We start from the raw sequence: 14,635 nt of genomic DNA on the forward strand, positions 1-14,635 counted from the left end.
TACCAGATGAAAACTTGTAAGGATGTTTAATTTTTGTGAATTTTCTACAATGTGTCATTCAAATGCAAATGATTACTGGGTAAAACTGAGTATGATTCATTATTCGATTTCAACGGAAGAAAATATTCATCAAGGAATTTGAAAACCTACTTCCATTCGATTAGCCTCGTTTTGACCCTAATTGAGCTGACGTCTCTATAAATATATGAATGCGATATACTACGTCATTAGTCTCTAAGTATTAATCAACCGACTTACCGTTTTATCATTATTAAATAATAATTGAGAATTGAAAATCGAAAAACAAATGAAAGCTACCTAAGAAGTAATCATCCCAATGTATATGCTCATTAATTTTGATCAACGCTTTCTTATTAGCATAGAAGTGAAACCTACAGATACCTCTGACTAACAGAAAGGTAAATAATATGGTAAATTTGGAAGGTTTCAAATTGCAGATTTCGAGGTCTGATTGTGTGGCTTGGCAAACCTGGATTACAAATGTAATGTAACTAATATAAGTAGGAAATGGGAAACAAGAAATCGATTTGTAGTTGAATTTCGAATAAGTAATACTCATAATATGCCTAATTTTCACAGAGAGAACGTAGCTGAAGGGTGTTGACAGCATTATTGTTTCTTTTGCAAATATATCTTTGGTTAGCTTAAAACCTAATTGAAGTGGACGAATGGTATAATAAAAACATGATCTTAAGTAAAATTTGAAATTTTAGTCGATTGATTTATCAACAATTTTAAATAATATGTAATTTAAAAAACTGTCGTGCTCTTCGAACTCTCATAAGTTCAATTTATGAATAAATTGATGTATAAATTAAGTCCATTTGTAGTAAAGTCAAGTAACTCACTGTCTAAGCGCCTGTTCTGTTTATAGTGAATATTAGTGTTTAAAAACTCCACTTTACCGAATTCGGGTCTGAATGCGCTACTGATAATTCCGAACATTCGCAAATGATCGAATACGCGACCAGGTGCATTTACTATTTTATGACTATTCAAACAGATTCACGTACGCCGTTGCGAGTATGTGAAGCGTGTTCAGACTTTTTGATTACGGTGAAAACTGCATTTATTTATCTTAGTTTTTTCGGCTAAATTTTACACCTTGTCCAGAGTAGACTTCAAACCAGTTTATTTGTTCAGTTAGTTAAAAGTTCGTGAGTTGCATCTTGAATGAGGACTGTAAATATACAATGCTCACTGCTTAATATTTTCAATTTTCTATTTTCTCTTCAATCAGTATCAAGTGATACTAACTAAAATTTTATAAATGTAAATGAAAGCCACTTCCTTCAATCAGAGATTCCTTTCTGCAACATTTGTAACAATTGCATTGTATTTGCGACACTTTGTGTTACAGATCTATACTACACGTTGGCAGTGATAAACCGTGTACATAGTTTTACCAAACATTGGTCAAATAGGAAAAACTATTTAGATTAAGATGGAAATCGTTCAGTTCCTCTGGCAATTGCATCTACATTGCTGATCACTCACTCCTATTATCGATAAGTGCATTCTAATATTATCAATTGAAAGAAATAAAGGGTAGAGAGAAGAGAGGATAGTTGAGGTATCTGATACGGAAAAGTTCTCGTACCACCCGAATGAGCACGCATGCATGTGAAATACAGCTTACTCCAATCGGTGACTGCAATGTTTCTTGAGAAAACAGTGAATACTGGAGAAAGGTTACCATGGAGCAGAACTGATTTTAGTCGGATCAATGAGGTTTATTTACATCATTATCTAAAACTTTGTCACAGTCTTAGTTCGTAGATTAGAGTAGAATACCAAAATACCCTAAAACATTAGGCTTACTTCGCTTTGAGTTGAGGATTTCTCAAATTCCAGTTACATACTTTCCCTCAAATGCATAAAATAAGGACACACTCGATGTCGAATCACGAACTTATTTGTTTCATAATAACTGTAATTCATTTAATGAGTAAAGATGGCTAAGTCGAACCCATAACTACTACTTTACATCCAGCAAGTGTAAAAATGAAATGTATAAAATTGGAAATAAATTTAACTAATTAACTAACACCGGTATCTTTCTTACATGTCATGCATCTTATACAAAAATGTATTTCGGCATGATTGGTAAACGGTTCTATTTTGTTTCTTTTTTTTTATTTATTTTTTTGTTTTATTTTTTTTTATTTATTTCTTAATTTTTCACATGGTTGAACTTTATATTTGAGGACTTTTAGGACTGCAAAACTGAGACATATAAATGGTCCAAAAGGCCGGAATAAAGGATTTCAAACGACGTCGAACGGACGGCGCTCAATGCTAGGTATCAATAGTATTACATCATCAGCTAGTGTAGCTGCTCTTGGTAATGTAGCGGATTAAAAAATATTTTTCCCATCATCAATTCTGGCCGAAAAGATTATCAATCTTACTCTGACTGCAATTCACTTTATATATGAAATGGTTCGATGACCTTCAATCGTCAAATCTTTTCACCTATTTTTTACTCTGATTTATTGAAGATTCTGCACCATTGATCGTTAACCTATTGATGCATTGGTCGCGTATCGGTGATGCGTAGTTTTTACGTTTGGTCACCCAAAGAATCAAATGTAGCCATGTTGGCTCAAAGTATCTCATAAAAATAATATAAAAAAAAAAGAAAAAAGTTTGTTAACCAGCCCACATTTATTGACGTACCCTGGTTGTGAGGTTCACTAAGTTTGATACATTTATAGTTTATTAAGATCGGTTCTGGAGCATTTCACTAGCCGCTTGTCTAATCATATTGAAAAAGAAAAAAAAGTTTCTGACCATACCACTAAGGGGCAGCCCGGAACAAACCGCGGTGATAAATATTTTTTTCCATAGCTAAACAACAATTTAAAATAAACCAAGTTCAAAAGCGCTTTTGTAACAAAACTTAGTATGATTTGATTTTTTTAACTTCAATCATGCGCCAAGCATGCGACATCCAAACATGTGCAAAGTTTTCCTTGTTTCAGGTTCATATTGGATCAATCGTTATTGGATTATACATCAATCCTTAACGATCATGTTATTGACGACGAATGTTATTTTTGTACCTAATATACAAATTCCAGTACAGCAAAGGTCTGCAAAGGTAATTATTTAATGTGCTTGGTCAATGCATTGTAACTAACACAAATGTAAGTAATAGATGAATACTCATCCTTATTCACCTCCCACCTTACCATTCACCCCCACCTTACGGCAGCAATTGTCGTTGAGCGCATGTCTTGTTTACCACGTTTTTACTTGTTTTTTAGCCTTTCCATTATCAACATTTTGATCAATGTTGGTTTTGTTTTTAAATCACAGCATTGAGAAAGTAGGTCTTTAAGAAGAAGGGTCTTTTAGAAAATATAGCTTTTACTTCAAACAGTCAACACTTAAATTAATTAAACAAGGAATTAAAATTAGAAAAATAAAACCATTTCTTATCCATCGTTGTTTTAATTATTTACTTGTGAAATCTAGAATCCGAAACATATACTAATTTGAATCTAAAAAGCGTTGGTGATGATAAAATATACCCATTTTATGCCTAAAAAAAACTACTGAAATAGTTAGGTAAATTGTGGGTACTGAATCGCTGAAAATTGAGCTTTTTGGCCAGCTTTTTTGACTTTGGAGCTTTGTATTTCGAAGACATAAATGATAGAAGTCTGTAATTTTCTTAGTTAACTATCTTTCAATTGGAAATTCAGACTTTCAATTGGCAATATCAAATATAGCATAAGCGAATAAAAAAAATGGGACTTATGATCACCCTTGCCTCTACCTGCATACGTCGCTCTTGCCAACACCAGGTCACTTATCAATATTGTTTTGCTGTTTCTTACTGCACGAAAAATAGTAATTTTATTAGGCGGGATAAATTTTCTTTTCCATGCTTCCTGTACCTATACCTTTGTACGTTTCTTGATGTACGCATGTTATGACATATAACGGGTTTAATATTTTTTCGAGTTTTCGAGTATTTCAGAAAAGGTATTTTTGTGAACTATTTCTGTCAATGCTTCATTTATATTTGGAGCTTTCTAAATTGAAATCATTTCAAATAAACAAATCGTTCCAAATAAACCATTTTATTGAGTGAGCTTTTAATCTGTTTCGTCTTTCCTTCTCAACCCCTGTTCTGTTTTCATAACTGAGGCGCATTTTTTACCCCTGCGCTCCTCTCCTGCTCTTTCTCATCGCCCAATCAACATATAAATTATATTTACACATATAAATATACAATCGTTGCTTCTCGAAGTGGACGGTTGTATCCGGTGTATTTCACTGTAAGGAATATGACTCTAGATAGACGAGCTTATAAAGAAGTGGTCAACATTTGAATATATTAGAAGTGACTCTTTGGAGAATTCAAATATAGAAGGCTATATCCCATTTAGCACAGAAGAAGAAGAAGAAGAACAAACATATAAACAATTCTTCGGTTCTCTTTAATGTCATTTTTAACAGTCATTTAAAACGTTACTTATGTTGTAATTTGAAACGATACTATTAATTAAACATTTATTTACAGTGTTTATGTCATACAATCTGTTACTCATTCCTACTCGTTTTATTTTATTCAACATTTGTTTACAGTGTTTATGTCATACAATCTGTTATTCCTTTCTACTCGTTTCACTGTTCCATCAATTAGTTTGACTGCTAGCACACATATTGTTTGTATTTGCGTGGTCACACCCTGTAAAGCAAACTGTAGGAACTATTCTATGAGCATAATCTCCGGAATAGAACATTTTCTCTTTAAAACTGCTGTTAGTCGTTAGTTGGCAGCCCTAAACAGTGATACGCTTTTGTATTCAATCAATTTTACGTGTTATGCTCAATCTTAAAATAAATGTGAATTTTATAGGTTTTAGCCAATGCTAACTTCAGTGTGATGGTGATCAATTTTGTAAGATCTTAAACAATCAATAATTTCTGAAATATCACAACACTAAGATGAAAAGAAATTTAGCGACTGAGAGAAAAAAACAACAAACAATAAACGAGCATAAATATTGGTTTAAGATCGAAAATTACCTCGAATCATTTCAACCAAATATTCGCATTTTAAAGTTATTCGGACTTTTTCCATTTACTATACATCGATATCAATCGAGGGAGTGTAATTCCTTCCAGGCGCTTAAAACAGACATCAAATTGAAGGACATAACAATTTTCATATTGTGGCAAACATTTTTTTTGCAAATGTTGTACACTTCTTGGCCCCAAGCGTTTTTTAAACTACCGGTCTCTCGAATTATGATAATAATAACTTTTGTGTTATATCTGCTGGCTGGAATGGATTGTTCAATTTCGGCTTCACTAACGATTATTTTTCGCCAGAAATTCGTACATATGGTAGGCTTGGTACAAAAAGCCGATGAACTGGTAAAAAAAGTTATTTGAAGTTGATTATTGGTATTATTCATTTTTGGCTTTATTGGTATTGTTTCAGTTTTCAATTTATTTCCGTTCGATACAACACTCAAAAATTCATTGTGTAGGCGTAACAATGCTGTTTTGTTCCTTGCTCTGCCAAGGGTTGCTTATTTTAAATGAAACTGTTGTTGGAAACACTGTTAACACAAAAAGTATTCCTATAAGCAAGAATATGCAATTGGCACTCATCTATTACTATGTTATGAGAACACTACACGTAACCTCAGTCTCAGCGTTTATAGCAGGATTATATAGTTTTCGAGAGCGGTTTCAAGTACTCAATAAACATATATAGTAAGTTGCACAATTTACCCAGAATGCAGCTAATAATGAATTCAACTGACATTTACCAATTTTTCAATTCGATAGCATTTGTTTTCTACAGCAAACTGCTGATGGTCAAGAGGTTTCTTCCAACGAAATGCTTAAAAAATTGCATGTGCTCATCGAAATATACAGCAAGCTGTGTGATGCCATTCGCTTGTTTTGCATGGTCTTTGTGTGGCTGGTAATTGATTGTTGTTTGATTTTTTGCAAGGGATTCTTAAGAATAGCTGTGAACTGATTTTTTTAAATTTTATTAGCCCAAAGATTTCCATCATAATCTCATAAAAGAAGCTTGTAATCTATGACAACAAACACCGTATATCCATTAATTTCAGCCAATGATGTTTTGTGCTACAGTCGTAATAACAGTTGTTTTCGCCATTCTTGCCATTAGTCATGTAATATCCAATCCAGCTCCAATTTTGCAAGCGCTTGCAATAGTCTATACTGCAATCACAGTGTTATTCACAATTTTGTTTGTGTTGCTCATCAAATTTGGTGCTGATCTCAAAAAAGAGGTGACTTTCATTCCTTTGCTTTGCTTTCCTTTGCTTATATGCTTATCTCATTGAATATCTAATGTTTTGACCGATATCTCTAAACATCAATGGAACAAATGTGTTTGCGATTTGAAACAAATTGTCATAGGGTAAGAAGACCGCCATGCTTGTCCATAAAGCAATAAATCAATTATCTAAATACCCGGAAGTGGTACAACGGGTAAGTAAGGATGTACGAGTTCTAATATAAGTTTCACACGACCTGTATCATCAAATTGATGTTGCTATTGTTAAATCGCTTTAAATGAGCTATGTAATGATTACGTCGATTATTACGTCACTTTAAAATGTTTGTTTTTATTTTCTTCGATTTCTATGTAGCTGGTTATGTTTTCTCGATTTCTGCACTACCAAAAGCCGGTTGTATCATGTGGATTGTTTTGTTTCGATTGGACTTTGCTGTTTTCGGTGAGTAGAGTAGCGCTATTTTGTCGCATTTTGCATTTAATTCAGTTTTGCTTTGCTGCAACTTTCGATTTTTTCAGATTACTTCTGCATTTGCTACGTACAGCATTATATTGATTCAGTTTGAGCTTGGAGTACCTAAATTCTTCATCAGTGGCATATTGCAATTACACCATGAGCATAATACTACCCATCGATAAAAAAGCAAAAAATTAAATGAAACATATTTGCAAATTTTGTCCAAATCGGTTTTCGTTTGTATTTCCTAGCGAATATTATAGACTTTCTTAACAGGAAGTTGTATGGGAGTTTCCATTTTTTCTTCACCGGGGTGGCCAAGTGGTGGTCTTTGTATTTTACCGATGAAACTAGCGGAGTAACAGACAGAGTCAAAATTGCGGGCATATGTGGCAAAGGAATGCAGAGGAAGCTTTCGTGCGAAAGCTCAACCAGCTAGGAAATTTTATCGTGGTCGTAAGAAATTTATAAAATAAGGGGAAGAGGAGGCAGAACAAGCTCCAATGCGAAAAGTCCCTTATCTAACCAACTAGTTGTGGCAAAGAGGAGGCGTTCCAAGCTCGCGGTTGAAAAATCGTAGTCCGTGCAACTTTTATCGCGAACGTGAAAAACAGACATTGAATCGCAAGTGGCATCTAGAAGGAGAAAATCCTTGCCTTAAACAAGTTTGTCCAACAGTTTGTCTTCTAGTAGATAATAAAAAAAATTGGTTATGGTATTAAGCAATCACGTTAGCGTATAAAAACAGTGTAGAAAATGAGCATCGAAGTGGTGAAATGTTGTTCAAAACTGTCCTTGTAATTACGATAAAAATCATCACGTGATAAGGGATTCGCGGCGGAAAAATCCACGTTAGGCAGTTCCAAATCAAGTGTCATCGAATTTAAGCGTATCACAAAAACGTAGTGAAAAAAGTTTTTCGTATCAAATGAGCTTCACAGTAGGAATAGCTTCGTTTAAGGGCATTTCTCACAATAACGAGAAAAAACATTGATTAAAATGTACGATCGAGCAGGAAACCCTTCATCTGCAAGTTTTTCTCACGATGAGGGTAAGTAAATTAATATCGTAAATATTCGCACTATTTGTTTTCTTACGATAGCAAAACGATAGTACCGAAAAACTGGGACTCGAGGCGGAAAAATTCGAATCAAAGTAGCTTTAATGATGCGGAATATTGGATGGAATGAGCAAGGCTTTGGAACTCAAAAAAAATTCACGCGACGCATGAAAAAAGATACTGAGAAAAGTGAACATGGAAGTGGAACAAACCTCGTCCAGGAATTGCCAGGACAGTTTAATCAGACTAACCACTCCATCCTCAAAAGATTAGCTAGCTTCCCTCATCTTAATGGGGTTTGTTTTTTCCCGTATACCCAAGCTCAGTTATAGGGGGAGGAAGAATGTTACCGCTCTGTACACTAAGGGCGTATTGGGTAATAGTAGTGTTAAGAGATGCTGTGTAGCCTCATCGATCCTGACTAGATCGATAAATTTTAGATTCTAGGTCGATTCTGTCGGATCTTGACCCGCACCGGAAATGTTTCGCTACACAACCGTTCACAGAGCAGAAAAGGCATTAGATTATTGTTACGTGGTGAGAAAAAGCTTTGTTCGATATTTTTACTCGCGGTGGTAAGAAAATGCATTGAATGTAGCGCACGTTGAAACGTAAAAAAAACTTATTTGCTGTCTTGGGGAACTCGTCAGAATATGTAGAACTACATACAGTGAGGTGACAGCAGATCCGATTGTTTCATTCAAACCAGCGTCTTCTGGTGGAACAGGGGAAGAAGTAGTTGGACCGGCTTTTTTAGATGGCATGTACCGGGGCATAATGTATCGCGATAGTGAGGAGTACTGCTAGAAGAACCAGATATGAGAGCGGAATGCAGAATCTAGCGGCTCATTAGTCTAGATGTAAATGTTGAAGTATCCCCACCATCTTTGGAAGTGGAATGTAATGCTAACTTGCAGCTGAAGAGCAACAGGTAACAGAAAGCATTGGCCTTGCTACGAACTCTTCAATATGTAGTTGAATTCAATATTCGAAGTCTTTAAGCTCACTCTCTTGCCCCCACCATCTACCTGCGAAAGAGTGTTATCAAGTTAGATTTCTTTTGTGCTGAAGCTTGTTATTTTATTTACTTTCCTCCTTTTGAAAATCTAAAGACGATATTTGCGACGCTGATTTTTTTCTATCACTTCTTCTATCTTCCTTTTGATACAATTATTCCTGTTACAAAAAAGTTAGTGGAAAAGTGAGCTTTCTGTTGCGATAAGGATCGAACTTTTCCAACTTCTACCGTCTCCCCCTACCCCCAATTTCTTTTGATACATTTGGTACACATATAGTTGGGTGAGCTTTCACGAGGAAACCCATTTTTCCTCTTTTCGTCGTTTGATCAACTGGCACGAAAGCTTGCGCTACCATTCTTGCTTGCTTGCCATCTCTTGTCTGCATAGATGACATCAACGTCATCGAAAGGAGCATGGTGTAAGAGATATAGGATTTAAAATGAATGTGAGCTGAAAGGCATTTCCTCCCAACAGCCGCAGATAGCCTTATCCCGGGCTGACTCGGTGAGTTTTTGTAATGGTTCTGTGACATGTAACACATGCAAGCTTTGGTAGATTTTTGAGATCTTTACAAAGGTAGTCATTTCTGAAAATTCCTTAACTTCTTCGACGGATTCAAACTGCGTAACCTCAAAGTTCATCATCAAATCATCAAAACGCAGGTTAAACTTGCGCGAATGGTTCTGTATAATACCGGTCAAGAAAGACTGAGATAAATAGCAACCACGCATCCAGGCGTTTGGTTCACTATTGTCGATCCAACGTTGGGAGAACGTTAAACGCAGAACAAAATCGTTCCCGGTGCTGTCAAGAGGTTTCAATAAGGGGTAGCTTTTCGAAAATCACGCCTTGGGAATGCGGGATATTTTCATGAAACGGTAGATATTCTTCACTTGTATCACTTGATATCATGTAGATCTAATCCTTGAAAGGCCGTTGCAGATCCATCAGATCCATCAGATGCGTACTTATTCGAGAGACCGATTGAACCGTGTCAATTCCTGTTATATTCAGGGGTAGCTGCATTCATTTCCCTCTTATGGTATTTCTGAAAAGAGAAATCATTTTTATTTCTTTTGAATGATACTATTCTGAAATCAATTGTTTCCCTCTACTATGTATGCGAAGAGTAGTGTACAGATAGACAAACGAACGAAAAGGGGGTGTCGTTATCAAAGGGTGTTTCCAGTCACTCTGGCAAATTTATATATTATTTTGGCGTAATCCCAGTCTCTAAGACTCGAGATGTCGCATATCGGCATCCCAGGTGATCTTCCCGATGCCCAAACCGCGGATAGTAAATCAGGTCTGACGGCGTTGAGTTCCACACAAGACCAGAGAATGTGATCGATGTCGTGGAAACCGTGACCACAGCTACATATATTGGAGCCGACAATACCTATGCGACGTTCATAGCATAATGATTCGACATGAGTCTAGACATCATTCGAATGAATGTACGGATCATTTTGAGACCATGGAACCAGGGTCGTTGGGAAACTTGAGGTGAATTTGAAAAGAGGACCTCCCAAGCTCGTCCGTATCCCATATGTTCTGCCAGCGAATCATCACAAAAATGTTGGGAATTTGGCTCGAAGTCATCAGGTCGAAGATCATCAGGTATGCACTTGATCTCTTCCCTTAACGAAGAGTCTGTGTGTAATAATGAATTATAGGTTTCTGGTAGGCTGACATCAAAGGACAATTGATCAACATTAGCGTTTATGAGTAAAGAAAGAAAGTCGTGATAGAATCTCATTATTTTGCACTTCGAATGTATATCTAGCAATGTTTTAAAATTTTCTAGTACCAGCGGGTTAGATACAGTGGAGCGAATAAGGAGACGAAGCGATTGTTGTTTTAAACGCAGATTTAGCGGCAAATAAGATGTTTCAACATAATGACATTTTACCACGAATAGATTGTATAGTAGGCACAGGTTTCCAGGTTTAAATTATTGTTTTATTTATCCCTTTCGGTATGTTAGACTAAAACTGGTGTTGCGTGATATCTAATATACAACAATTGAATCATGTTCACTGTAAATACAATGCATTTTAAGTCGTGGAATTTCCAGCACTTTCAAATTGCAATAATATGATTATATAAGTTGCTGCAGTAGACAGAATCTGAAAAGAGTTTGTAAAGATTAGCAATGTAGTTTAGTTCTTTCTTCAATCGTTGTAAACAAAACAAAATTTTCATAAAACAAAATCTTTATAAGTTATCAGTTATCTTTATAAGGATTTTTTACACCCAAATGTGCAAGTACATTGTTGGGTTTGATTATCAGAAAATACTAGACATACAATACTTACCGAAAAAAATAAAGTCCAGTCGAATGGAAACAATCCACATGTAACTAGGGGTGTTCTATGTCCCAACTGCAATAAAAATATTTCGAGCTATCCATGGATGCATCAATACGATGGCATAACTACAATCAGTACAAAGTTCACGCACTTCGGTTAGGAAGAGTAGATATTTTTTTCAGAATTTTAATTATATGTAATCACCATTCAATAAGGTTCGATGATAATTCATTATTCAATTATTCGTCAATATTTAAGCATGAAAATATCCCAAAAATAATTTTTAATTACAATTATTTTAGTTTTTAAATAATATTGAGATTTTACAATAATGAAACAGAAAGCTCTGAAACAGAGTATAGTAAAACAAAATTGAGTCGTTACATGAATTTAAAAATAAATTGTTTGAACGAACATCAATATTTAAAATAAATATTATAATTTTCAAATATATTGATTTAAATTTCTCATTCATCACATCTAAAAACTCAAAAACCAAATCTAAATAGATCGACACATCAAAATTCAAATAAATTTATATAATTTAACGATTGATCGGTTATAAAGGAAGGCTCGACAAATGAAAACACATAAAAATTACGTGTGCTATTGAAAAGTTTTTCGCTGGAAGCATCTGGTACAAAGATAAAAAATGAGGTAAAAATGTTTAGTCGGGTATGGGCTACTCGAAAGCATTATTCTATTTCACAATGAAAAACTATTTGGAAGATACATATCATAGATAAAAAAAATAAACAATGTGTAAAAAATATGATTGCAATTTTCTCCAATAAAAGTTCAACGTTAGGGATATATGAACGACAAGAGAACTACTTTCTAAAATAAAAGTTTCCTTGTCGAATTATTTACCATCTCGATTATTCCGGGATTATTTGTCGCATTGATGGCACGGTCAATCAGTTGGGATGTAAATTTTCCCTGTGAAGTAATATAATTATAACGCCTATAGATTTGTAATATTTTATGCAGATATTCATAAGCTTGATTTTCATAATATGTAGCACTCTATGTATAAATTTGTTGTATGAAAATACCTGTTGTTTTATAGAGTTTCCAAATAAAGCCACTATTAGAACATTGTACGCAAACATCATGTAAGATATAATAGACCCTGCATTGAATACACTTTCAAATGGCAGTACCGAACGAATAACTAACGTAAAAGCAAACGTGTAGAAAAGCAAATATATGAACGAACCAGCCATACTGATCATCATCTAAAACGAAAGATTAATTCAAGTGAGTAAAAATGTCGTTAAAATTACCATGCTAGTACCGCTAATGATATATTGCTTACCTGTATGCCATAGTAAAAACTACCTTTATCGGCCAAATCACAAATCAGATCGAATATCTGCATGATTTGTCGGAACTGCAGAATGTCATTTGCACCATGAACCGTCAGCTGTGTGGCTCCGTTTAAATTTCTTTCCGAAGAAAATCCAATTTTCTGAAAGACTCTATTCAAACGCAAATTGCGCACCCATATCACGTCCAAGCATGTCAAACTGACGATGTGAAATGTTGTAAGACAAAAGTAGGAGTAGCTCATGTTTAACAACAGCATCCAGCACATATTCTCTTGGTATATCACGACAATTAGTATTATACATGTACCCATGGCAAGGCCATAGTAGGTGACGAATAAAACAAAGCTGCGGTTGAAATTGGTTCGTTCTCCAAGCTTGTGCAGCATGCCATCGATAGTGAAGGCTTCATTATAGAATTTCCAGATTTCATGTCGATTTATAAAGCAGCTCATCAGACCATAGATAGTAGATCCATAACAGGTGAAATTGACCAGCTTTGTTCCGATATACATGACAGGGGATTGCAGGACATGTTGGTGTGCGATAAATGTTCCGTAAATCATCATGCTTATAGCCAACATTAAATTCGTAATAAAAAGCCCAACATCCAAGAACGTCGTGATGGTAGATCCATTTCGAACATCTGCTCGAGGAGTAATGCAGCCCATGCCGCTCATCTTTAGTACAAGATAATGCAACGGCACACAATCAAACACATCACGTTTTGGGAAACGTAGCAGTGAAGCGAAAAGTTTACGATTTCCGTTCGGCATAACCTACAATTTTGTTAGGGAGGCCTGTCAAATGCTCATCTAACACTAGAAGTTGAGTATACAGGTTTTTTCGATGCTCTCAACGTGTATGGTGAAGACTCACGGAAAGTCGTAATTATCATAAATTCAATTGAAACAATCTCCAATTTGAACGAAAACAATTTAGATCAAAAGCCAAGATATACCTGTCAATGTGTTGAATATTTAAATTCAGATATCGATCAATTCAAATATGCATAGCTAAAAAAGTGAAAGCATGCTCCTACTTTGGTTAAAGTCTGGATATGGACGTCGTGACTATGACTGCAACCAGGCCCATCGCGATTTGATAAAGCGAAATGATAACTTCAATATATGAATTTGTAATTATGGCTGCGAGGATAACAGTTGCAAGTAAATGGCTGCATAGAAACAGCAGTAAAAATTACAAGCTTCCAAATTGATTCAACATGAAAGAATTTCCAACGAAGAACAGTCAAAGAATCGTAGACACGATTAGCGGATTATTTGTATTAATCTAGATGTTGGTATACAAAAACATGATTTTTTGGGCTAAGTTTAGACCTCGTGGAAATGAATGTTCTAAATAATTACCGAGCACATTACTTAGTTTCCTTATTTTCGTCACATGCATTTTCACATGTTCCTTCCTTAGCTATCAAAGGTATTTTTCTCACTTCTATGTCATCTACCTTGAGAACTAAGTAACAGACAAGCTTCTCCTCGCTTTGTCGCTATGGAAAACAGATAGCTTAATAAGCATTTCTTTAGGCATAACTGTGTCATCGTATCGGCTAACAATAAGAAAAATAATTACAATAACTGCAACGTAGCAAACCAATGTTTTCATGCCCACGTTAAGCGTCATCAACTAAGCGTGCTATTTTTTCAAGAGTTTTGATTGTACCTCTACCCTATGTAAGACCTTAACGACTCTAACGATTGCAGTAAGGGAAATGTCTTCTAGATTTCTATAAATCGCATGAATTTCAGCGTTATTACCTTCCTACTGACCTACACATCTTGCGAAGCATACATCGATCACCCTAATGTCGGGTGGAGTATTGTGAATGTGCTCGAGTTATCAAATATACAACATGATCAAATAAATAACTGTAAAAAAATATTTCGAGACCTTCGAGCTTTCATCCGCTTTTCTGTTCCCCGCCTAGGGTGCACCTTCATTCAATGTTTCTCTCACTAACACGTAAAAAAAGTGTTAGAAATAAAGCAAGGAATTCAACTGGGAATATTAAACGAAAAAGATAGGATACTTAACAAATGAGTTGGATACTAAACAAATGAATTAACCTATGAAGAATAATGAACTAAAATGAATTAATGAATTGTAAATGAACTAAATA

The 14,635-nt window shown here is 35.1% G+C and overlaps 2 protein-coding genes across 2 annotated transcripts; one reads left to right on the forward strand and one right to left on the reverse strand.

Annotated features, from left to right (window-relative positions):
* The first annotated feature begins 4,983 nt into the window (after positions 1–4,983).
* Positions 4,984–6,958, forward strand: LOC128721012 (uncharacterized). Its single transcript, XM_053814715.1, has 7 exons — positions 4,984–5,415; positions 5,636–5,760; positions 5,836–5,974; positions 6,129–6,311; positions 6,442–6,513; positions 6,675–6,761; positions 6,839–6,958. Exons 1-7 carry the CDS (start codon positions 4,984–4,986, stop codon positions 6,956–6,958), a joined length of 1,158 nt encoding a protein of 385 aa, XP_053670690.1.
* Positions 6,959–10,912: 3,954 nt separating this feature from the next.
* LOC128721019 (putative gustatory receptor 28b) lies at positions 10,913–13,271 on the reverse strand. The gene is made up of 5 exons (XM_053814722.1): positions 12,486–13,271; positions 12,223–12,405; positions 12,038–12,106; positions 11,174–11,260; positions 10,913–10,984 (listed from the first exon to the last, which is right to left on the reverse strand). Exons 1-5 carry the CDS (start codon positions 13,269–13,271, stop codon positions 10,913–10,915), a joined length of 1,197 nt encoding a protein of 398 aa, XP_053670697.1.
* Positions 13,272–14,635: the final 1,364 nt, after the last annotated feature.

The sequence above is a fragment of the Anopheles nili genome, chromosome 2 (assembly GCF_943737925.1).
Source record: "Anopheles nili chromosome 2, idAnoNiliSN_F5_01, whole genome shotgun sequence".
NCBI classification, from domain to species: domain Eukaryota; kingdom Metazoa; phylum Arthropoda; class Insecta; order Diptera; family Culicidae; genus Anopheles; species Anopheles nili.